This window comes from Betta splendens, chromosome 9, assembly GCF_900634795.4.
Source record: "Betta splendens chromosome 9, fBetSpl5.4, whole genome shotgun sequence".
In the NCBI taxonomy this organism is placed as follows: Eukaryota; Metazoa; Chordata; class Actinopteri; order Anabantiformes; family Osphronemidae; genus Betta; species Betta splendens.
Window position 1 is genome coordinate 16052623 of NC_040889.2, and position 26257 is coordinate 16078879.

General features: G+C 49.1%; 2 protein-coding genes across 3 annotated transcripts in view; one reads left to right on the forward strand and one right to left on the reverse strand.

Annotated features, from left to right (window-relative positions):
- Window positions 1-17447, reverse strand: part of LOC114862283 (leucine-rich repeat transmembrane neuronal protein 4) — a 31174-nt gene extending 13727 nt beyond the window's left edge. Inside the window, exons 1-2 of one of the 2 annotated variants that reach the window (XM_029162436.3) lie at window positions 16760-17446; window positions 14830-16370 (exon numbers count right to left, since the gene is read on the reverse strand). In XM_029162436.3, coding sequence (XP_029018269.1) covers window positions 14830-16370; window positions 16760-16790 — 1572 coding nt within the window. In that variant the 5' untranslated portion in view covers window positions 16791-17446. Of the gene's footprint in view, window positions 1-14780; window positions 16371-16759 lie in introns of both variants that reach the window. The other variant, XM_029162437.3, reaches the window with a different exon arrangement.
- Window positions 17448-22913: 5466 nt separating this feature from the next.
- Window positions 22914-26194, forward strand: lrrtm4l2 (leucine rich repeat transmembrane neuronal 4 like 2). The gene is made up of 2 exons (XM_029163903.3): window positions 22914-23275; window positions 23571-26194. Exons 1-2 carry the CDS (start codon window positions 23233-23235, stop codon window positions 25187-25189), a joined length of 1662 nt encoding a protein of 553 aa, XP_029019736.1. The 5' UTR covers window positions 22914-23232; the 3' UTR covers window positions 25190-26194.
- Window positions 26195-26257: the final 63 nt, after the last annotated feature.

The following is a 26257-nucleotide window of genomic DNA, read 5'->3' on the forward strand; positions in this document are numbered from 1 at the left end:
GTGGCAGAGCTGGAGCTACAGGACCTTGGCGCAAATAAGGGCACGGATTTCATTTTATGGAGCAATGCGACGGCTCGTCTGTACCCAGGCCACATACTGTAGAATCTGAGATGTTTATCGCATGCTTCAGCACCCCAGTAAAGACGGCCCAGACTTTAGATAAAGGTGAGCACAAATGCAGTTGCTATGAAAAGGAGCAAGAGATTTTTCATAACATTTTGTTGAGAGATGTTATACAAGATATGGTTTTGTGTGTTTAAGCACATCTGGTTTTGACAGCCAAAGGAAGGAAACCTACTGATCACGATGACCCCTGACCTTTCTGGGAGCTTTATGCCGCTGTCAAAACCTTACAGCATACAGGCTTTAGAATGCAGTGTGCATGTTACTGCTACCTCCTGATTCCAGCAACGCTCAATGTTCAGCCCCTAAATTATCTGTGGGTGGAGGTTAACGCTGCACAAAGAAGATCGGTAAAACACTCAAGACCCACTGAAAGCAGATCTATGGTAACTCAATTATCCCAATATTTAATGGTCAATTTGACACAGACGCAAGTCTGTAAACGACAATCCATCGTGAGCCGGGCGATGTCTTGAACAGGACAATGTTTCTCCAGCGCATCCTCGCTGTCCTGATCCATAATGACAGCGAGCCGCACAGGCAAACCCATTTATCGATAGAACAGTATTCAGAGGCAGCGCAGGCAAAGCTAAATATAGTCATGAAACAATGACAAGCAAAGGAGACACTGAGTGTGAACTTCTAGAGAATTCCCAACGCACAAGGAAAACTTCCACTTGGAGCCTAAACCTTTGTTCACAGGAATTCTGCAACACTAAACCCGGCAACAGGAACTACCGTATGGACAGAGTCAGGAAACCAGGACCAGACGGGCAGAGCAGGACAGTGGTTGCGTTTTGACTGATTCTAAATGATAAAAAGCGTAATAATGCTTGGATCAGTAGAGATATTGTAGTAGTGTGAGAGTAGAACACGCGTCCTGCCTTTAAGCCAGCACAAAATCAACTCTCCATTAACTTCTCAGCGAGCAGGTTTCCAGCAAGGTCCAATAATTTCCCCAGTTAACTGTTAGCTTCATTCAGTTCGGCGACGCCTGGAAACATCTGAAAACCTATACGGACGTCGGCTTGCATTAAACACTACTCTAATCGTGGCTCCACAGGGGTAAACACACAACAGACAGGAAAGAGTTCGATTCGACACAGAGAAACAGAAGGAAGTTCAACAACCTAGTAGCAATGCTCGATCTCTACATACTGTCACCGTGAGGCTCCCTAATGAAGAAGAACCTGGCTGTCACGAAGCATTCCGCCAAATTACACGCATCTGGAGACCGGAGACACAGACGTCAAGGCTCAATCCTGGTCCATGAGTCATCACAAGCTCCGTCCTTGATAATATTAATCACAGCGGAAAGGCTAATTAGCGGCGCGTTCTGATCTCGGTAGAGGTGAAAGGTGTGAAAGACGCGCGCGCTCTCCTCTCACGTCGGCATCCGCGTCCAACGCTTGTTTTGTGTCAACACGGAATCAGCTGTTCAACGAAGTAACGTTGGGGGCGCGTGGCGGCGATTCGGTTGCATTTGCTAATTATCTGCGGTCGGAACAACGACGGAACCCTCGGATGCCGGCGGGACCTTGTCTGACGGCAGCCGAGACGCTGGGACAAAGGGGGGGAGGTTGTCTGGGAGCAGCTACTGCAACCACAAACCGCACGTCAGATCATTATAATTCGCTCTAAAGGAACAATGCAAACCAAAACCTGCTGTACTTAATATCACCCTGAAAATCTGGGGTAAATTCTGAATCACTGGCTCGTGCTTGTGGCTCAGACGAGCTCATGGCCATGGTCGTGTCCAGGCTTGGCCCTGATGGTCTCCTCCCGGGGCCCCGGGCTCCGTGGAGGTGCCTGGCCGAGGCTGACGATGCCCAACGCACCACGGGTGCACGAGGGCGAGCGAGGAGCTGCCTCCTCACTCTGGCCGCATGAGGCTGGACACCCATGGCCACCGCTCTGTGACGGCTCGGGAGCTCTCTTTCTGAGGCTGCAACACGGAGGTGTGCTGTTCTTTTCAAGGAGAGACCATGGCTGACCCACATACACTGTGTTACTGCATGTTTCTATGATCTCATTCACAATCAGTCAATCACTATCATTCAATAAGCAACAAAGCCATTTTATAAAAGAAGAGATTGCAACGCGTACGGCATAGACCGTCCTTGAATGGTTTAATAATAATACTCAACATAACTTATTTTAAATATATCACATGTATATAACTTGGTAATGGAGATTATACACAGACACAATCGGCTCACACATTGTAATCACCCTCCTAAGCTCATTTGCACTCAGCGAGGACACAACTGTGTGTCTCTATTGTTATCATTGTGCTGCATATGAGGCCCCTCCACGTCCAGCGGCTGGAGCCAGTCCCGGTGTGAATTGGGTGGGAAAGGAGCGCAGGTTGGACAGGCCTCCAGACGGCTGCAGAAACACGTAATCACACTCTCAGTCACACCTTCAGTACCAGCGGGTTGGAGTCAACAGAGCACTCGGTTTCAGTGGTTTCCGTGTTCGTGTAGTCGTGTGCGACCTCCAGTCAAATTCACGTGCGCATCAGCGGATTCGCGATTCCTTCCGATGAGTTCATCACGTTTTTTCATACAGTAATTGTTTTAAACCGTCCACCGTGTTAAACAGACGCTTGGTGAAGACTGGACAGAACAAATAAAGTCCAGCTCCGGCTTGTTTCACTGCCAGACAAACACAAGCTGACGCAATAACCTCACAGACGTGAAGTGAAGCTCCAACACCTGAAATATGTCTTTGATGCCCCTGCCTTCACCTTGAAACATTTATCTCCAAAGCCTTCAATTTATAATGTTGGTACGGTCACATTTGTAATACAGTATATAGGATATTACTGTCAAAGATGACACAAAATGTTCAAAAATAAAAGCCAGATTCTTAATTTAGGCAAGTTTTAAGTACAGTATAGTACAAGTATAATTTATTTCATATTTCACATGTTTTATGTGTAAATCACTGTTCATCCATGTCCAGATTAATATTCATAAGTTTCATTACATATCCCAGGCATTCCAGTCATTCTTTATGGGTGAACGCCGTGTTGATAATATGAAAATGAGACATGGGACATGACGTCAGAGCCGCGCTGACCTTTAACCTCTGACCACCAACATTTAATCTGTACATGTGGACGTTTGTGCCAATTATGAGAAGTTCCCCGAAGGCCTCGCTGCTTTGCATTAATGATAAGGGGATGGAGAAGCAGATGGGGAGAAAAAAGTGGAAAACATAATGACTCTGTTCATATCTCTCCTCTGCATGGAGACATTAAAACAGTGTAGCAAGTCCTCCAGAGTTATAAAAAAAATACATTTGAAGGAATTTGAAATGAATTGTTGGTAAATATAGTAGGACACATACTGGGCAGCAAAGTAAAGAGCAGTAATATTTGGTGATATATAGTGATATCTAGTATCACAGTAATATATAGTAGACAAGGTCAGGGTTTGGGTTTGGGTTTGAACAGTGCAGCCCGTTTTCTAGTTCCCCACATCTTCATTTCAGTAAAGAATCACAGTTATAAAAGGTTGAGGCATCATTAGGTGCAATAAATAGCTGAGCTTCAGGGCAAAGCTCCAGATTTAATGGCGGATCTTTGTTCTACTCTTCACCTACGAGGACTTAAAATGTTGACATGACTGACACGCAGCCAAAATAAGACTCCTTCAATGCAGCTCAGCTCACGGTGAGCAGGGTGAGAGACTCAATGATCTGAGTGGCTCAGCATCCTGCTGCTGCTGCTGCTGCATGTTGAGGGGAGCAGCTGAGGTGTTTTATAGGAGCCTGATAACCTGCATCGCCGATTCCTGTAAATAGGGCCCGTGGCCATTTCCTTCCATATAAGCAATGAGTAATGGAAGTCATTTTCAGATGTCAGTAGGAGAGTTTGGGAGTTTTCTTTCCCCTGGTTTCTCTTTTCACATAAGGCTGGTATAGTCAAAGCTGTTCAAAAATTCAGGATTCAATTAAGTCCTGTAAATTATGCAAAACTGGACTTATTGCCACACAATACACGGAAACGACAAAATTCCGAAGAACACAAGAAGACTGGAACACACCTGGAAGAACGGTACATTATGGAACAAACTACACAAATGTACCTCGGTTCCATAATGTACAACCCTTCCTGGATGAATTTATTGTAATCTCATGGCTGACTATGAAAATGTGTTCTGTCAGTATGACCAGTAGTAAAATAAGTACAGTAAACTCAGACACAAATTCATGAGACTGAAAAATCTCCCCATTCAGCATGTTTCAAGTACATTAACAGGAACACGATGAGGTGTCAGTCGGGCCCTTTAACCAGCACACGAGCTCCAGGGGCTGCTCCAGGCCCCTGTCATGCGTTTGCAGTATCTGTTGCGCTAATTGTCACCGAACTGGAAAAAGCCAACCTGAGCCGCTTGACTGGGAAACTGCTGACAAACCCAGTGCAATGAAGGATTTATTCATAATTTCCACAATAAAAGGAAAAAACTCTTTCTCCCACTTTACAGCTCAGCAGCCTCACACAGTTACAGTGTGTGTGTGTGTGTGTGTGTGTGTGTGTGTGTGTGTGTGTGTGTGTGTGTGTGTGTGTGTGTGACTAAGCTGAGGAGAGAAGTCAAGGCTTGCATGACTCCAGCAGTGGGTGCGAACGTACAGTACCCACGTCTCCCTGGCTTGTGGTTTGGACTTAACCATTCACATCAGCAGCCTTGTTCTCTGCTCACTAGAGACATGGAAATGCACAAAGTCTCCTTTTCAGCTACTTCAAATGTGGCACCGAAATGTCAAGTTAGAGCAAAACAAGACGCTTCGCAGATTGGAGAGCTGAGTCCCTGTAACGGATAAAATGTGCTTGGAAAATCACTGCCATTAAAATGCACTGTGGGCAATAAAGCAGTGAGCAGGCAGAGAGCTTTCATTATTAATACCATAAAATCTTTATCAAGACGTTACAGCCTGTTTTATCAAGGACAACATTTGCTATTTCAAAGTGGCCACTTTTGTTCAATTAGATTTGACATTAGATGACAATTTCAGGTTTGAGTCCAAAGAGAAACAAAAACAAAAAGACAGAAAATGTTACATATTTGAGAAATGTCTATGTGCATTAGGGATGAGAAAGAAAAAAGCCTGACAGGTGGGTGTGAAAAAAGAAGAAAAAGTAGCTCTGGAGCGAAAGAAGCACCAGACCTTTGAGTTCTGCCACTGCAGTGAGCGCGCACCTCTGTGCTCTATGGAAATGGGGATTGACTGGGATCCAGGAGTCACCAAAAACACGGAGGCTTCACTGATGTCAAACATGCACAGGCTGGAGGATCGATACCGAGTCCTGATCTCCAATTGATGAAATGCCTCGTCTCCCTGCTCCGGGGATAATCTCACCCACTGAGTCCTCTGTGGTACTGACGCTCTGCGGAACCCGCAGTTTCCTTGTGTTGAATCACACTAACATCAGATCCCATGAAAGGTACGATACAGACGTACATATGTGTGACCTGCTGTACAACCTCACTCATAACCCAAACTACTAATCAATCAGCATGAGCAGAGTTTGTGGCTGGACGTGAGGCTAATACAGATACAGAGTGGACCTCCTGGTGCCATACAGCCCAAAAGAAGCTAACAAGTGCCAATGCTGTAAGTAAGTTATTATTTATTTGCTTCATTAGCATCGCTTTGTGGAAAAATACAAATGGCCTCCATAAATGATGACCTCACCCAAGATCCTGGTCCCCAATTGACTGGCTCTCAGTAAAATCCTGCCCATCGACCACCATTAAAAGCGAAATAGAATTTGCTTCCTAGTACGTCATTTTGAGTTAATTTGATTGTAAAAATATAAAAGCAGGAGAGAAATGAGCTCATTCCAGAGAAGAGAGTCTCGTTCTGCTACTCCCGTGTTTATTTCATGAGTCATTTGTTGTGATTTCCTGCAAAATGCCCGGCGTTTTACAGACTCCTTCTTAACCGGAGGAGCTCGCTCTTTGCCGTCCACCTGCAGCTCCGTTGCCCAGTTTGATTTTTTTCAATGACTGAGCAGTCAGACGTGGCTGGAGGAGGATGCTGGCATGAAAACACGCGTCACCTGGGGAACGGATCAGTGGGGGCCAGGGAGGCATGAAAGCGGCCGAGCTCCGCGTGAATCCCGCTCGGTCGGAGCGCGCGTGAGCCCAACGCGATGATCTGCCCTACATTCTACGCTTTCCCCTCGACGGCCGCTTTTACTACTCGCCCGACGCCTGCTAACTGGAACCCAAAGCGTTTTATTTTTGGAGCGTTGACGCGCGCCGCCGATCAGAGTGTATTACACGCCTTTCAGCTGGGGCAAGTAAAAATATTCTGCCAGAACAAAGGGCTGACCCGTTTGTTGGATTTGAAGAGGATGGATTGGCACCGGGAGTGAAAACAGAGCGTCGGATCCGCTCCTCCGCCTCCACCTGCGCACGACGCACGCCGTGTCCGATTACACGGCGTCTCTACGGCAGCCGGCGCCGACGTCTCACTCCTTCAGTCGACCCACTCGAGTCGCTGGAAGGCCGCGAAACGTTTACCGACGGATTGAAATGAAAGGTTCCTTGAACCTTTAACTTGACGAACGAGGCTGATTCCGGCCTGTCAGTCCTGAAACACCGATATTATTGATCCCCAGAGGATGAATCCCACAATACAGCCACTAAGTGGATCCAGTGCCTTTTCCTCCAGCACTGCAGGGGGATTGATTTTCCTTTTTATGAAATGTCTCAACATTTATGACTATTGGTACAGACATTTTCCTTGGGGTGATTTGTAAAATATATAAAGCGGGCAATCTATTTTTTTTAAGTATCATCTTGTCAACATTTATGACGGAATACCTGCAAACGTAATGAGGACATCATTAGCTAATGGTATTTTGGGTTTGCCAGGCATTGTGCTGAACTAAGGGCTCTATCACACTCCTGCGCATTCCACATATAGCACTAATAAATACTGAGCTATCATTCCACTCTGACAGCTCTGTTTGCAGAGGAACTATTTCCGGTGTCAATAAAGCGCTGAACGAGAAAGGCAGGCGGAGGGAAATTACAGCCAGAGCATTAAAATAACAAGTTTACAGGAGAGCGTTTCCACTGTAGCCTCTCGCTTTGCCCGACTCAGGCTCACCACACTCGCCCCCCGAACGTTTCATGAGTCTGAAACCTGGTTTTATACGCTCAACATTTATTGTAGTCATCAAGATTTGTGGGTTCCTGTAGCGTAACAAACTCATGGCATGCATTTATTACTGGTTCAGGTTTTTGGTGGCAGAACTACAGCATCTGAGGGAAATTAACTTAATAAGAATAATTACATGAGTCATAATGGAATGAAGGGCTAAACAGGCAATAACAAGCTGAGCTGAAAAATTTACGTGACCATAAAACCGCATAAAATGTTACGTCTGATAGTTTCACATTATATTATTCATTCTGTCTGCAGAGCCCGACTTTTCATAAAGTGCTAGATAAGCTGTCAAATCCCATTAAAGCAGAAGTGTCACTGATTGAGTGAACAGCAGCTTAAACCGAGGGAATCCGCAGCATGCGATTACCGACTGATACAGTAGATGCGCCATAATGGGACACTCGATATGGGACTCAGATTTTCTGAAAAGTTATTAGAATTGTGCAGATTTCTGCAAAATACATTTTTTTTCCTGGAGAAAAATCTGTGTTAATGGAAAAAAAAACCCTCAATGTTATGATGCATCATCAATCTGTGACACCCATAGCCAGGAGTAATTTGGCCTAAAGTTGACAAGATATACCAGTTTTTTCCTGCTCCCCCAATTTTCCTTAAGTTGCCACAGATGCTTCACTTCGCGTTTCTCTGCGATTCTCAAGATGTTTTCAGACAAACAGCGCGCGAGTGGGGTCCCACTCGTTACAACGGGCCCTTTGTGTTGGCAGACGGACTAAAGCGATGGGAATAACTCCTGGCGCGCGCGAGAGGTTGCGTTAAAAGAATCACAGGCTTCACTCAAAGCAAAGTGTGCGATAAGACTGCGCTGCATTGTGGTCCGGCGAGGCTGCTGTCAGTGGAGAAAATTGATTTTCTGGCCTCTTCTATAATGCATTTCTCTTTTATGATGGATCGTTGAATGCTGGTGCAGAGTTGTCGGCCCATTTTGGTGATCTGAGTGCGAAAACAGGTTCGCCCCCCGCTGTGACGGCCAGTTGGAGGCGGTGAAGAGAGCGAGGCGCGCTGCAGAACCAGAGCGGCGAAATGAGGCCCGTTCCCTAATAGATGCACATTAAAACAGCTCCATGAAGCCCTTGAAGGCATTCGTACGAACTGTTCAGATAAAACAGGAAACAGGTAGAGACTTTACTGACGGTCCTCCTAAGGGAAACAGCACCGGTTGTCGTTGCACATGCCCCACGGTGACGATGCTTGTTAGCAGCGGTAGGAGTTGAGAAAATAACGATGCCTCCGATGATGACGTCACAGCAGGGCTCATTTACAGTAACTCTCACAGAGCAGCCATTTTGACTAAACCACAATGTTTCAAATTATGTGACCACAGCTGTGTAGCACAATGTGCTACTTTCTGCTTATTCTGGAAGGTCCTCCAAATCACACTACACCAAATATTGGAAGCAAAGAGATGGCTCGGATCATGTCTACAATGCAGTGCCGCCTCGTGTCTGCACAGACAAACATCCCATGTGACTTTCTAATAGCTTCAGCCCGGGCTGATTGTGCACCAGGGGGAAAGTTTAAGCGCTGCAGTGATAAATTGTTGTCGCTTAGCTCCCCGTCCCGATCTAAAACGCCGGCGTGCTTCAAACGCGAAGCCCCGCTCGATGCTGCCGCTCCCACGGGGCGGTTCCTTCATACTGTAACTGCTCTGTCCAACACTAATCATCGCTTTACACAGGAGGCCTGTCAGGTCCTCTCCGGCTCGCTAGCGGACATGCTTTAATAAGCATTTAGCGTTGCAGTGGTTAACGGTAATCTGTGGTTCATATAGTGAACCGCGGAGGGTGATCTAAATGCACAAATCATTCCATTCGCAGTCCATTACGCCGGTGTTGTTAGATTTGAAGGTCTGTAGAGGACAGTGATAGGTTTTCACTGGGTTCACATCCATGTGTCCCACACGGTCAAGACTAATCACTTTAGCGAGTCTGTAATTGACCCTGTTTTGTGATTGTGAGGTTTCGCTCACACATTGGATTAGTTCTGGTATTGGCAGTAGATTATCTTTTAATCCAGTGCCACTATTAGATCAAAATCTGAATTTCTTTGTTTGGGTGGCAACTGAAGACTGAAGGTTTTCCATAAAACAATGCTGCAGCCACAAAGGGATTAGTTACGTGCTAATTCATCATCTTCAGGATTCATCCTAATGGTCTTTTTCACCTTTACCCAAATGAGTCTGGGAATAAAAGTCTTAACTCTGTATCATAACTGCCAAAGCTCATTGTACTACAACATGTAGACCTAACATATACTGGCACACTCCATTTGTTTATAAAACCTCATTTGATTCAGGTCTTGTGAAGGACTAGGTTATCTTAAAAAAAATCAAAATGTGTATCAGAGTTAATGATGTTGTCAATCAACCCCGACCTCAATTTAAAACAGAGGTGCGCAGGCCAACACAGCCACGACTTTCATTTCATTCTCCTCGGCAGCCAAACATTTTCTCAGTCACCCACCTTTGACTATCTCTCATCTGCAGGAGACTGTAACGATCAGCAAACAGCAGTTTAGCGTATATGTTCTGTAAATAAGTACATCAAACCCAAAGTGAAATTCAATATTGTCTGTGTTGAAGCGTGGAGGAAGAACATCATATTTTCCACCGGTGCCAGATTAAGCTATTAGCAGGCTGCACATGTGCTATTAGCGCATCATAATGAAAAGAATGTAATCGTGAAACATCAACTGCATGAGGGAATGGATGCTAAGATTAATTGCTAGGAAACAACTGATTTCCCCATATTCATTTCAACAGGCCATTTCAGATCACAGGCGACGCATTATCGCACCGATCTGCTGCGGGCTCTTCCCGCTGCTAAGTTTGTTAAATGCATTCCACCTCCACACTGGAGCAGACATCACACCTCCGTGAGAAACATCTGTCAAAAGCCTGAATCACACATGGCGCCGGGTATGTTTGTTTGGGGGAGATCTCCCCCCCACGCAGGCAGCAGCAGAGAGGTGCTTCACGCCAAAGATAGGTCTGAGGCCTGATTATGTGCGTTTGTGCTAATGAATCCCACTGCGGCGTTTTAACTCGGTGCTGGATCGCAGTCTGAGGTGGAATGACGGCATGAGAGCAGCTACGTGGGTTTCACATGCATTTCTATTTGCAAGTCTCTGGCGTCTTTAGAGGCTGGAATAAAGTCTCTACAGTCTCGACTAAAGAAGTAAATGCTGAGTGAGTTAGTTGGAACTCAGTGCCCATTATTCCATACCCATAGTTTGACATTTGGGGATTCATGCTCATAATGCTCACTAACTCACTAAGTGAGACAAGGCTGATGCTACCATGATATTAGGTTTGCACATCATGCAGCCTAAACACCTCAAACTGGGAAATGTGACCCTTCTGTGGCCTTGAGGCTCCCAAGAAGCCTCAGCCTGGACGTACTATTAATAGACAGATCCCAAGGAAAGACAACAGATAATAAAGACCAGTTTTCCATCAATCCACAGCCATGAAAGCTCAAGAGCTCTATGACATTTCCTCATTTCTCCCTGCTTAGTTGTAATGTGCCTATTTTGAGGCTGTTACTTTTTTTCTACATATAAATGTGCCTTTTTTAGTCCTGAGGTATTAATATCAGCTGCGCACTGCCTCGGCAACCTCCAGCAGAAAGGTAGGGCATCCTCATTAGTGCCTGAAGGGCGAACCCCAGGGCCCCAAAAAGTCGACAATAGCCTGGCAGCGCACGGACTGTGAATGTCACCACACCATTCACCGCTGCTCATTAGGCCTCTTTAATAACAGAGGGAGCCTCAAACGCGCGTATCGACGTTTCTGCACCCCGACCACCCCAATTCAGAAGGAAAAGTGACTTTAAAGGCGCTCACTGGAGGTTCACCTCCACGACGCACGGGTTGAGCAGATGTTGTTCGTGGTGTACGTGGATTTGTTAGCTGCGTCAGCCTCTGTGCAGAGCTACGCTAAGCACCTGCTCGCTGCAGCGACACATGTCGCGTTTACAGACAATTTGAGAGCAATCAATCTCCCCACCTCGCTCCGTGTGAGAGGAAACGCAGGACACCTTTTTCCCAGTAAACGGCGCAAATGTGATAGACGCAATATTAAGTATGATCGGATCAATGTGCAGCATATTCAAGAAATGCAAAGCTCCCACATTTGCATTTTTCACACAGAGGTAAATATTCTACTGCTGTGAAGGGGTCATTCCCATTCAGCGCTGTGCGTTTACAACCACCGGACAACATGCTGAGCAAGCAAAAGGAGAATTAATGGCAAAGGAGAAGCTAGACACGCAAATCATGTCCCATGCGTCAAACCGCCTGTAACTTTCATTACAGTGTTGTCTGATGGCACGTCACGCTCATAAACCGCTGTGTCGATCGGTGACGTGTCCCCTCTTTTTTCCCACTCGTGTGGCTAACCTTTATTTGGCAAGCGCACGGCAAATATTGAAAGCTGTCAAACTCCCTTCACGGGGATGAAAGCTCGCCTTCTGTGCATTTACGCACAGATGAAGTGCAAGCTGCCATCTTGGCAAAGAGAGGCAGGGTATTTTGATCGCTCGTCATCTTTGTTTCTTATTCCTGACATTTTAAAGCCGGGTCTCGCATTCTCATGCCTGCGAAATAAACAAATGTTTGTGGAGTGAAACGCAGCCAACAGCTGCAGGATTAGTTCTAGGTAAACACAACAGATCCAGAAGAGCCCTTGGTTTTTATGTAACCAGGGGGGAAGACATGGGGTCCTTATATAAAATCCACTTAATGCACGATTAAGGCTTGTGTTGACCCTAATTGTTACTTTAAAAACAAGGCTGCTCGTGTGGAAGTTTTAAAATAAGATTTCAAACCACATTTGTACTTGTCTCTTGAACATAGCGGCTGTGACACACCTTCCTTTGTCCTCACTTCCTCCCTCACAGCCCACTTTAATTATCTGAGAGCAGGATCTTCTCACCTTGTTAATGCGTGCAAATTCCGCCCAAGTACAAGACTTGCCTTTGGCAGAGACGGCGGGATTTTCACCTTAATGTTTTCTCTACTAACTTTGCAGGGGATGATCTGTGGGCGGAAGGCAACCGCTGCAGCTGCTCTGCGAGCAGAGGAGTGGATGGCGAGAGAGAGAGAGAGAGAGAGAGAGAGAGAGGCAGGAGAGGGGGGGTCTTCTTTCAAAAATAATGTGTCACAGGGAGACCATGGAACCACCACGGGTTCAAAGTGTTCATCAGAATTCACACTCGGCGAATTCCGTTTGCGGCGTCGAAGCCGACCTGCTGAGCTGTGCTGGAAATCTATAGAAACAAATTAAGTCCAGGCCCGTTGGTCTGGGCATGTGCAGAAGATAACGGCGCTGCAATTACAAAGCGCTTTCTCCTAATTGAAAGTGCAGCTAATAGCTTAAGTGCTCGCTATCTGACCATGGCTAAAATAGCGCGCGGAGGGGCCTCGCCGGGTCGGGGGCATTGACACTGTGCCTCTGTGACTGCGGGTCTGAATTGTGGAGCAGCCATTTTGGGAGACACCAGCTCCTTCTCCTTCATCTTTCTTGACACCCTCCTTTGTGTGCCGCTCAAGAAAACACAAAACCCGTCTCATATATCAAAGGAGACCGCGCCGCTTTCCCCCGTATTGTGATGCAAATAGCCCTTGACACCATAACTCCGCACGTCACGGGCGGCTCGCGCTGCACCCGGCGCCGGATTCCAGGACAAAGTCACGCAGTCAATCAACGCAAACAGTGCAGCTGTTCCATCTGTGGGCCACAGAAACGCACAAGTTGGACTCGGCGGCCTCCTGCAGCGATGTGTTCTTACTTCGCACGGCAGCGTCTGGCACAAAAGTACCACAGACGCGTATAGAGAAGGGTGGAAAAAAGGCAACCATTACATTTTTAACAACTCGGGCTGCTCCCCTGAGCTGCAGAGGGCACGGAATAACAAAGCTGAAGGGAAGTCTCGGCTCCTTACCTCTGATGGGCTATTAGTTATTCTAGCTAGCAGAAGCCCCATTAGGTCTGCCATTTAAGGCTCCCACACCACATTCCCACATGAAAGCCACAAGATTGATACGTCGACCATCTCACCTCCAGCTTCCGCGCGTCTGAGAAATGTCCTGCCACAGATAATCTGACAAAGAGCTGATTTAGCTACACGTGGACGCTGCGACGTGTGGTGCGAGGGGGAAAAACAATCGAATGGATTTGCGCCAACCTCTCCGGTGACTCCAGGAGAGGACGTAATGGAAATTCACCTGGTGCTAGAGTACAGTCCCCTGACTTAAAACATATTATAAGACAATTTATAGAGTCGGTGTGGAATACAGGGAATGAGCTGTGTGGCAGTGTGAGATAAAACCCTCTGAGCCGCGCTGACAGGTACAATAGAGGAGAAAGATGTTTTCTGTGCTCCACGGCATAACTGGTTAGTCGGACAAAAGGTGCAGCTAAGATTCCAGCGACACTACATCTTTCTCTGCCGCGACGTGTCCAGTTAATCACACCTACCCATGCTGCCAAATAAAAAAAGTAGAAAAAAAAAGAAAAGGCTGCCGGACAAAGGGAGACAGATGCACGGCATTGTGGGAAAAGGAGCGTACACAGGCAAAAGAGGCCTAATTAAGCATGAACGAATTCATTAGGCTGTCTGTCTCCATCCCTCGGTGACGCACAGCGCGTGGACGGGTCCCGGCTCAGCTCCACAACTTCCATCCGACGCCTGGGCCAGAGTTTTGTCTGCAAACTGGAGCTGGCTGGTTCCCGACACACAACGAAAGCGGTGGAATTCGGATTTGTTACCGCAGTCGCAGTCTGAGTGCATTATTTATCCTTGATTCGGCTGCGGGTCTTTAGCGAGTCCCCCCGCCCGCGGTGACTGTTTGAACTTTGTACGTTCAGCTAATGAGTGAAATCTTAATTACGAGGCTGCTGGAGGGAGAAAAGGAGAATGGGACAGAACATAAGCTGGGGTGTTCGTAAATATTGACTTATTCAACACAGCATGACACAAATATCAAGACTCACAGGGCTTGTGCGTTTGCTACGGCATCTGTAGCAAGCGCACAGGATAGGAGAGGACCACCTGTACGGTGACTTGAGCCCATAAATTTTTATCTTTCCTTTCCGGACAGCAAACCATTTGTGAATAAATAAGAGGCTGGCTGGTAATACGCAGATTCATCAGGAAGCTCTTTTACGTCAGAAGTGAAGGATGAGGCTACTTGTGTACAATAGATCTTACTGTATGCGAGTTATACAGGGAGATGAGTCGCCACTGCAGTTTCGCCTAATGGGAGTCATATTTTAGCAAATAAAGCTGCATGATTCAGAACAACAGCTGGGTAATCGTATGGAACTGAGCGAGCCGGCATACTGCAAAACAAGTCACCATGCACTGACCCTCGCTTCCTTATCCCCCAAAAAACAAACAAGAACAGAGCAGAGCACAGTGTTTTTCTCTGCGGAGCGTCAGAAAATTTACCTCTCATGCCTCGCAGTGGAAATGGATTTTTGGAGGGCAACGATCATACCTCGCATTCCCTGGAGCCTGAGATGGTGTATGTGTAGGGTCCTGTCCCATTAACCAGCACATCCATAGTCTCTGAGTGTGAAGGCTTGTAGTCCACATAGTACTCTTGCAGCGGTGAACTCAGGGAGCGCTCGGCCTCCCGGGTCTTTTTCTGGCGCTTTTTAACGGACGAGCGCTGCTGCAGCTGCTTGATGCTGCTGGGATAGCGCTTCCACGACACGTAGATCACCAGCAGGATTATAGCCACGGACAACAGCAGCGCCATGCTGCCGGCTATGATCTTGTGGAAGGACACGTATTCGGTGTCTGGTAATGGGACGGTGGGGGAGGCCTCGGTGGGAGTCGGGGAGGCCGTCTGGTTCCAGATCAGTGTCTTATCCACCGCAGACTGTGTGGGCAGAGGCAGCAGCTCAGGCTTAAAGGCAGAAGTAGGGGGTAATGTTGTTGATGGGATGGGGGTTGGCGTTGCTGTACAGATGTTATAACTATCCACCACGTCGGTCACCTTCTCCCCCTGCGCTTCCTTAGGGCTTGCACAAATCATCGTGGACTCCTTATTGCCCTTAAAGGTCTTAAGCCATGCCACCAGGGGGCATATGTTGAGGTTACAGTACCACAAATTACCAGCCAGGCTGATGGTGGTGAGGGAGATCCAAGCGTCTGCCGTCTGTTGGGACACGTTGCTGAGTTTGTTAGAGTCCAGATTAAGAGTCTGCAGATTGGGGAGACACTGAAATGTGCTTGGGTCCAACGCTTGAAGCTCGTTTCCTGAGAGGTCGAGCTTTTGCAAAGAGGTCCACATCCACGGCAAGCCCTGGGTCAGCACCTTGATACGGTTCCACTGCAAGTAGAGGTCCCTCAGGTTGGTCAGACGGGGGAAATGGGCAAAGTTGATCTTTGAAAACTGGTTGTGCTCCAAATGAAGCTCCTTCAGCTTGAGGAGTCCCGCAAAGGCGTTCCGCGTGAGGCTCCGCAGCCGGTTGTAGCCGATGTCAAGGAAGTCCAGGTTGCGACAGTCGAGGAAAACCCGCATGGGCACGGTTTTCAGGGAATTGGACCTCAAGTGTAAACTCTGAAGCTTCCGTAGACCCACGAACTGGTTGGGCTGGAGGACCTGCAGCTTATTGTAGGAGAGGTCGAGGTTGCGCAGGTTGGGGACGTCGTGGAACGTGTTGTTCTTCAGGTGCGTGATCTTGTTGGAGCTGAGGATCAGTTCTTTGAGCCTATGGATGCCGTGGAACGCCTGGCCGTCCACGCCGCTGATGTAATTGTGATCGAGGTAGAGCCACACCAGTTGGCTCAGGCCCGCGAACTGGTGGGCCCTGAGGCTGGCCAGGCTGTTGTAGCGCAGCGACAGGCCCTGCGTGCTCACCGACACGTTGCTCGGCACGTCGCGGAAGGCGATGGACTCGCAGTATATTATTTTCCCGTCGCACCTGCAGCTCTGGGGGCAGGGGCGCTCGCGGAGGCCGCCCGGGGCGGCGAGCAGCCAGGCGGGCACCGTCACCGCCAGCACGAGCCATCGGAAGAGCGCGGGGAGTCCTGCGGACACAGAGGCGAGAGGTTCGACAGTGTGGAAACGACCGGCGACACGCGGGACATGAGCGGGTGCGACGGAGCCCGCAGTTCAAGTTCAAGAAACATGGCATCTGGGAACAGAGTGGGCTATTTGCATCCTGCTTCAATTGCATCCCCGTGGTAATGGCAGTCTACACAGACACTTACATCCATTATCACAGCCAAAGTCGTGTTCTTGAGGCATGAACGGGGGAAGGGCATAATCTATCAAATAGTGGTGAGAGAAAAGCCTCCCTCAGACCCGCAGAGAGGCATCGGCAACGTTAGCGCCCAGTCAACTCTAATTAGGCGAACGACTTCAGTCTCAGCACAGAAATGAAGGCACGGGGCGCTCGGCGGACCGGCGTACATACCCATGTTTGCGCGGAGTCGAGTCCTGCTCATGTTCAGCGCTCTCCGTGGCACGCGTCCCAGGTCAACATGTTAGACGCACTGTGCGCCGCGTCCAAAGAGTTGGACCCGCATCCAGGCCGCCCGTCTGCGCGGGGGAATGCGCACGCCTTGCGCAGCAGCCGGACCCGCTTTGCGCACCGCCGCACACCTGTCGGAGATGCGAGTATCGCTCCAGAAGGTGCGCATCAGCCTCGTTACCGCACAACATCCGCCCGGCGACGCATGATGGTGAGCGGCACCGCGGAGAGCCCTTGGGCGGACGCGCTCGGGAGAAAGACGCCGTTCAGCACGTGAGCAGTCATATACTCACCAATTGTTGAACATAGATCAAGTGGAGGAAAAGAGACCTGAAAGAGACCAAGTGGGAGAGTAAATGCACTGTGATCCAAAAAAAATCGATAAGTTGGACGTATCCTGGTTCTGATGTGGGCAGCGGAGGCTGAGGCTGCCGTGGATCAGACCCGATGACCGCGGCGTCAAGAGCGAATCCGTTGTATAGCAACAGGGACGATGCCGCTGCTCTCGGATTTTCCTGAGCTCTCCGGAGCTCGTTTCAGGACTTGAGATGCCCTCTTCTGGTCACCGAGCGCTTTCTCCCCAGCCGCACTAACTCGAACAGACTTGATTGTCCTCGTGGGCAGAGTCTGCATGTTAATCACTGCCGACGAACGGTGGCCTCTTTGCGAGGCTGCTGCCAGTCTGAATAGAAGCAGCGTTTGATTCATTTAATTTAATTAAGTGCTGCAAAAAAATGCCTCACGTCTCATTTTACAGTAATGCAATAGAAATGAAATAGGACATATATGTTGCTTTATTTATTTTATACTCACGAGATATTTACACTGAGCACATATGCTTTTATAAACGTTTGACAGTAAGTTTAGCAACAACAGACACAAAGATTTGTACTCGAGTGTTTTATATCACAACAAGCCTTTGTTTACAAAGGCTTGTTGTGATTTGTATCACCGCCCATTGGTGCGTATTGACAGCGAAATGCATCCCCAATAAACAAAGAGCGCTCTTAAAGCATCGCCATGGGGCTGAGCCGGGGTCAGAGTCATCAGTCTAACGGCTCCCTCCGTCCCTGTCCTTAACGAGCGGCGTAATTACCAGTAATGGCCATTAATGAATATTCACGCTCACATTGCAGCTGGTTGCTGACAAAAAGTCTGTGAGAGCAAAACTAAAAGTGATGCATCTGACACTTCAGCAGGCAAGCGCTGATTTAATCCTCATTGTTAGATCAATCAGCTAACTGAAGTTGAAGGACAGGGCGCACACACACACACACACACACACACACACACACACACACACACACACACACACACACACACACACACACACACACACACACACACAAACACACACATTGAAAGAAGAGCAAAATAGAGCGTGAGCCACTGATCGCAGCTTTTATTGTGACATGTTCTAGTAAGAGGCTTAAATGTTTAAAGCCCCAGAAAAACACTTGACTACACTGGACCTGAACCGTCCCCACAGATCACAGAGCAACAGGAGTTCGGACCTTTTGCCGTTTGCCGCTCAACTCGTCCAGAGAAAGCGGCCGAGGCTTCGTATTTTAGCGCTTCCTTGTTCAGCACAACAGCTTTTCGTCTGCGCCAACAGCACTGCAAGAATATTCTGATTATGAAAAATATAAATTAAAGAATGTAATGAAGTGAAAATTCTGCACTTGCGACTCAATCTGCGAACGAGGTACTGAAGCGTCTCCGTCTGATCAGTCACTCACTCTCTGAGCGGCTGAGTCAGGGCGGGGTCTCTGTAGCACCAGGTCGCCTTGGGAACCCAGCATCCAGGCCTGTGTTGGTACGGCTCACTTTCTAGATTATGCTGAGGGATGACGCGTGTGACCAGATCAGATTACCCCTGTAGATGAATACTTTTTATTGCACCACTGAATCCTCAAATAGGCATTTACTGTATCTATGCAGCGAGCGCTTTAATCACTGCCGTATCTTTCTCTATGTAAATGGTGGCGACCTCCTCTCGCTGATGAGTCCGATCGCATCCTCCTTTAACCTGAGAAAACGCTCCACTTCTGTTTTTTCCTTACATATCATACTGACATTGTCATCAAATTTGCACCGCCGACCAAGTTTGCTGACCCTGATCGATGCTGTCTGTCACCAGCGCCTGATGAGTGAACCCTTTTTACGGGGGAAAGTTAATTAGAGCTTTTCCTCTTGATCCAAAGTCACAGTCAACTGACTCAGACTCTGTCAGACTGATGTAGAGTCTGACATGTAGTCAAAGACTGTGTTTGGATTATGAGACTATATCCTTTCCTTTTTTATATCCACACTCTTTTATGTCCACCATCACCACATCCACCCACAACTGTGATCATGTTCATGTCCAACTCAGCCCGTTTCATTTTTATATCGTACCAACAGATTGTGTGATTGTGTTGTTTGTGATTAATCTGTAATTTGTTATTATTCACCAAACTCTATTTTTCTAGTCAGCCTCTTATTATATTGAAATACACTATATGAATAAAGTGATTCGTTTCTGAAATTGTAAAATCTGTGATGTCAATGTTGAAGCGATGAGCAACAGATGAAATAAAGTCTTCAGTCTCTCAGTCACACTCTGAGCGTCGCTGTTGTGCAACCATGCGCTCGATCCTTGTTTACGCTGCTGAACCGATCGGACGTGACCCACTTTCACATTTCATTCAGCTTTTTGGGTGCTTTTCGCAAAACAAGCGCTTGTGAGCGGAAACGCTACGTTATAATCAAGTTTCAGGGCACTGCACACTTCTAATCAGCACAGGAGAAAAACACACGACTCCAGTGTTTAAACTCCACCCTGCTGACTTCGCTCACACCCGACCGCTTGTCGAGGCATCCTTCAAATAAAACCACTGATTCAGAGCTTTTGAACTTGCTGACTCATCATAATAAGACTCCGTCAGGCGTCATCGGTGGGGACGACCTCCGACGGGCCACGGCGGCACCACGGCCGTCACGAGAACCTCCACCGCGAACAACAAAAGGGGGTCGGAACCACCGTGCGTACGCGCTCACCTCGCTTTGCAAATAACTCAGCCACCAAATTGCCTCCTATGAAACTTTAATGACTGTCTGTGACTGACGGAGCCCCTGAATAATACAGCGAGCGGAGGAGCGGCTTTCTGTGCAGCATAACGAACCCCCGGCGGAAACAGTGTTGGATTTATACAGGTAAACAATAAAAAGCCATTAGAACAGTGTTGCAGCAGCTTCTATTTACCCTGGTGTCTAATTGTGGAACCTAATTAGCCCACAAATTACATATACAGTACAAAACAAGCCAGCACCAGGTAAACATTTCAGACACGGAGGGCTGGTCCCAGAACATCTGGCACTTGGTCACCCACTGGGTGAGTGGCTCAAGCCTGGAACACACAAACACTACATACGTACAGGTGCATTCTGACTTTGGCCCCGATTCGTCATGAAAAAGCTGCTTCCTTGACTCGGAACCTCCGCCCCCCCACAGCTCATTGATCCTCGCTGCTCGGTGGCCGCGCTCTGTGATTCAGATGGAATGATTCATGCTTAATTTCACCCCATTCCAAGCATCTCTTTAAATCAGCCCTCTGAAACGGCATCAAAGCGGCTGCCACGTTCGTGACGTTAATGTTGGAGAGGGTTTCTGGAAACACCATTAAAGAGCGGTGCTGAACACACATTCTTAAGGCGTTCACTCCTGCAACATTTCCCCAGAAGTGATGGTATCCAGGGGTTGCATTGCGCTCTACCTTTTCAAATATCGATCCCACGCATATAAAATAGAACTTCTACTAGACTTCAAGGCTCAGCTGTTAACGCATAAGGTGATCATGGTGATGGAATTTGGCATTTAAGTTTCGACTCATATTGTTGATATCATTCTAGAACATGAGACAATATGGAAAAAACTGCATATGCGCGCTGTAACTGCTTCCATTCGCTGTAGTGTGTTGGTTTTCATTATTTATTACTTTTATTCATCTGTTGACTGCGCTCAGAATTCTGCTAGTTGTTTCTGCACAGTTGTTCTTTAGGCGCAAATAAAATTTTGATAAAGCACTTTAGTTTCAATGACTCGCGTATTTGCACAAACAAGAAAGCCCTCCGAACAACAGAGGTCTTACCGTGCACTGTACCTGTGGGCACTGAGCTCGCCTCGGCCTTTTATAGCGGTGAGACTTTGAAAAATTCAACATTTCAAATGGTGCAAACATCCATCGTGCGGTAGAAGAGCAAGGAGCGCTATCATGTTATGAGCATGTGGGGAAAGGGCTGCGTCATTTTAAAGGCGAACTGCTCACCTGGACTCAAAACGTGACCCACAAAGGCCACGAATTGGATGCAGGTCACGTGACGACGCGCGGGTCAGAAACGCGTCGCGTGGGAAAGAGTTCCGTGTCTTCAGACGAACGCCGGTGACATTTCGTGAGCGCTTAAACCTTACGTTTCAAATATCATAAAAAGGCCATTTTCACATGACGAGCATGGCTGATAATCTGCCGTTTGACAACAACGGCCTGCAGCTTCTGAGGCGAGGACTCGGTGAGAAGATTAAGAGGTCAGCAAAGGATGAGTGCGAGTATGAATAAATCTACATGTCCATCTGTCAAGCCATCTGCGTGCGTGTTATATATAATTGATAGTAATAGGAGGAACCTGCAGAGACAGCGCAGAGCATCGCGCATATGCTCAGCATCGCAGGCCTTCAGCGTGTCGCCATACGCGCCAAAGTCCGCAAAGTCCGTGATATTACTTTGTGATGACACGCAACTATTGAAACTGACGGGGGTTGAATCAAAGTGTGATGGTTTCGTTCACGCCGTCGCTCATCTGACTAGACGCGGGTGCGCGCGGGTGCGTGCGGCTCGGTGGGGGGCCTTCAACCCCCCCACCGAGCGCAGGTTTCATTTTCTCCGCGTGTTCTTCCGCCGCGTGGAGCGGCGCGGTGCGCTTCACCCACTCCGCCCGCATGGCGTGTTCTCCCCTGACACGCAGCCGCCGACCCCCTTTGAAGAGCAAATTCTCTTAGACTTTCAAGTGAACTGCAGAATGTGCCACTACGAGTCCAGGAGGTATTACTTTAACAGGCTCATCTTCACACCTCTCGGATTCCCCCCCTGCTGCGTTGGTGGAGCCGGTGTCGTAAATATGTTTCTCCTTAATACAATCCACAGGCATCAGAGGAAATATTTGATTAGTAAAACCGCCGCACTCGCAGCCAAATATTTACACGAATTCACTGGCTTGTTTCTGTTGAAGCAGCCTGAATGCTGATTTCCCTCTTATGTGCGCGTGGAGTGGCGAACCTCGGCATTTCTCTCGGCGTGCGCAAGGGGCTGCTCTTACCACGCGCTGGATCTGCGCGCGGCCACCGAACGGCGCTCGCCGCTCCGTCACGTCCGCCGGTTCAAAGCGCAACGAGTGGAAGCGCGACAGGCGAGTGTGAAATGACCGCACGGACACGGGTTTCTCCGTCTCCTGCTCGGAGCACGTCCTCCGTCCCCGTTCTCCACCGTCTGTCGGACCTGACACTTCATAAAAGCCCTTAATATGAATAGGCATAATCCTGCTGTTGCCACCTCTTCAGCAGCGTCTCCGGGCGCCACGAGGTGTTAACTGTTTATCTAAATCACTCCCTCTGCTGCCCGCGACTGTGGATGGGATGCTGCGTGTCAACATCGCACTTAGGCTGTCAACATAATTATCATGTGAAATAGGGATATTCTGAACAAGCAACTTCCTGGCTTTTTCAAAAATATTATCGGGACTATGAATGAATGGCTGATTGGATGGTGAATGGAGATGATGATTTTAATTTGGGAAGCGTTGTTTGAGCCCCCCTGTGATCATCGTCCGCGTGGTTTTTATTGAATTACGTGTAAGTGCCGGTTCGGTCACCCCTGGGTTCGGCCGAGCTTTCAAATGTGACACATGACACGAGATGAATAAAGTGCACAACACCTTTCATAACAGAACGTGTCATCTCACACGCGACAGTAGACCAAACGCTGTGCACGGCTGGTATATATAGCACATTTGTAAGCTTATATGTGTGTGTGCTTAAAGACGCCTACGCCTGAGCGGGGAGAGAAAGCAGCAGCGAGAGAGGGAGAGAGAGAGAGAGAGAGGCTGCATGAGGTAGAGGATTGTGAATCAGTCTATTGGCGCTCAAACGGGTTATTGCGCACACAGCGGACTGAACTATAGCGACGACTCCAACTACGACCCAAGTGTGAAGGTGTCCAATTTCGGAGCGTCAGAACCGTGGACCGGGACTGGTTCTGGTTCGCACCGCCGCGGGGGGGAAAACTTGCCTTTATTCCGTTTTTCCTCTAATTAAAGACAGAAGTGATGCACAATATGCGGCGCGAGCCCGGAGAAAGACGGTTTCCTCACGTGAGAACAGTTTAATGGGCTCCTTCACGGGATTACTGCTTCCCCCAGTAACGATGGGTGAGTGATTATGTTCTATCTGCACAATTTAGTGACACAGATCCTGCCTCCTGCGGCTGGTAGCCTAGACGACAGATACGAGCAGCATCGCAGACACGTTTATTAGTTCTTAAACTGAATTTAGGAAATCTATAGAAAATAAAAAAATAGATTTTCCTCCAACCTGCTTCTGCTTCTAAATACATTCCAGTGCATTTATCAAAAGTCGCTCACGTCAGACTCAGGCGTCAGCTGATCCCCGCGTTCCCAGCCATGCCTTTGATTGCCCGTGCCCCCACTCTCTTCCCCCCAACAGGTCCGCTGGCGCCGGACCGGAGGCTGTCGTGTCTCCTCGTGCAGGCGGCGGCGCTGCTGCTGCTCGGCGGGGGGGAGCGCACGTGCCCCGTCAGCTGCCGCTGCGACGGCAAGATCGTCTACTGCGAGTCGGGCGTCTTCCGCGACGTCCCGGAGAACATCACGTCGGGCTGCCAGGGCCTGTCGCTGCGCTACAACGACCTGCTGGTGCTGCTGCCGTACCAGTTCGCCCACCTCAGCCAGGTGATCTGGCTGTACCTGGACCACAACGCCATCAGCGCCGTGGACGCGCTGGCCTTCCACGGCGTGCGCAGGCTCAAGGAGCTGATCCTCAGCTCCAACAAGATAGCCCACCTGCACAACAAGACGTTCAGCGCCGTGCCCAACCTGCGCAACCTGGACCTGTCCTACAACCAGCTCCAGTCGCTGCAGCCGGGCCACTTCCACGGGCTGCGCAAGCTGCAGAACCTCCACCTGCGCTCCAACGGCCTGAAGCTGATCGTTGTGAGGACCTTCCTGGAGTGTCGCAGTCTGGAGTTCCTGGACCTGGGCTACAACCGCCTGCGGAGCCTTACCCGCACCACTTTCCTGGGCCTCTTCAGGTTGAGGGAGCTCCACTTGGAGCACAATCAGTTTTCCAGGATTAACTTCTTCATTTTCCCGCGCCTCACCAACCTGCAGGCCCTGTACCTGCAGTGGAACCGCATACGCTCCATCAGCCAGGGCGCGCCCTGGACCTGGCACAAGCTGCAGAAGGTGGACCTGTCTGGGAACGACATCCAGATGTTGGACCCGGCCGTTTTCCAGTCCATGCCGAACCTGCAGACGCTCAACCTCGAGTCCAACAAGCTGAGCAGCGTGCCCATGGAGGCCGTGGCGGCGTGGACGTCGCTGACCGCCGTCAGCCTGGCGGGGAACTCCTGGGACTGCAGCCCCAGCATCTGCCCTCTCATGCTGTGGCTCCAGGCCTTCAAAGACTCCAAGGACATCAGCATGATATGCAGCAGCCCCAAGTCTGTGCAGGGCGAGAAGGTGGTGGACGTGGTGAGGAACCAGTCCACGTGCGCGGACGCGCTCCGGCCCACGCCGGCCGCGCCGCCGGCCTCCGCGCCGGCCGCGCCGGCCGTGGACCTCGCCGCGCGCCCGTGGACCCCCGTGGGGACGGACCCGGCTCGCAGCGGGTCGCCGGCGCAGAGGTCAACCCCTCCCACGGTCCGTTCCAGCGGCAGGAGGACCACGGACTCCGCCGCCCCCACCTCCGTCACGTTCCCCGTCTCCCCTCAAGCCTCCACATCAGTTGTCCCCGAGCTGCACTTTGAACATATGGCTTTCCACAAAATCATTGCGGGCAGTGTAGCGCTGTTCCTGTCGGTGTCATTGATCCTCCTGGTTATTTATGTCTCGTGGAGGCGCTACCCCAACACCATGAGGCAGCTGCAGCAGCACTCAGTCAACCATAAGCGCAGGAAAAAGACCCGCAAGCAGGAGCAGGACCTGAACACTCAGCTGCAGGAGTACTATCTGAGCTACCACTCCAACTCGGACACCATGGACTCGCTGGTGAACGAGGCCAGGCCGTGCACGTGCACCGTGTCAGGCTCCATAGAATGTGAGGTCTGAGCGGCCTCGCCGAGACCCGCACGAGACTCCGAGTGCCGCTGCCGAGCTCCAGTTGATGTTTCTTCCGCGAGATCAAGCATTTTCCCCTCTAATGTGAGCTGATAGATTCTGCAGCACTGAAGGAAATACTTGGGGGTGGTACAATATAATTATGCGCACATAAAAGAGGAGCGGGACGGGGATATGTTGGGAGGGAGCTAATTATCACCCTGACTGACACGTGAACGGCGGCGGGCGTCGTCCGGGTTAGCCGTGCGCGGCGTCACGCGACCGCGGGATCCGCCGCAGCGTCGGCCGGCAGCTCCCGAGAGAGACTGACCTTATTCGTAGTCAACCCACTGTGTGTGTGTGTGTGTGTGTGTGTGTGTGTCGCCATAGAAGAAGAACGGGCGAAGCCACTTTGCACTCGCCAGTTCGTTTTTTTAGTTTTTTTTTAATTATGTAGCTCGTGAAGCGTTAATATGTACTGTATGTGTGCATCTTTGAGGGGTTTGGGCGGATTTGTAATTCACTGACGCCTGGCTGGGAGAGATACGGCGCTGCACCTCATTCTCAAAGACAATTAGTCCAGTTCAAGTGTATTTGCCTTTGGAGCATCGCTGTAGTGCAGCTCCCGCGAAACAGCTGGGGGCCGTCGTGGAGAGAGCCTTCTGTCCTGAGATATTCTGCATGAATTAATTCTATTTACCTAAGCTGCTTCTCTCCGCCGTAGAATTAAAAAAAAAACAATGAGATTAAACGTGCTCTGTGCCAGACTAACGAGCTACAGTGCGTTTGAAATACCCAAGGACGATCTCAGGACTTCCCCACATGTACGAACCAGTCGGGTCCAGTCGAGGCCTTGATGCGTCAAAAGTCGTAGTAGTGTCGATTTTCACCGAGTTTTTGTATCGATGACTCCTTTCATTATGGTTATGCATTGTGTGTGTAAAGACATAAAATGGCTACTTGGTATTCTATGTGATAATGACTGTGTAATTAAAAGACACTGACGGCTATTGAAAAGCTGCACGTGTGATGAGAAAATCCATGACGTGGCGAGAAGCACGTCTCCTCCGGCTCCTGATG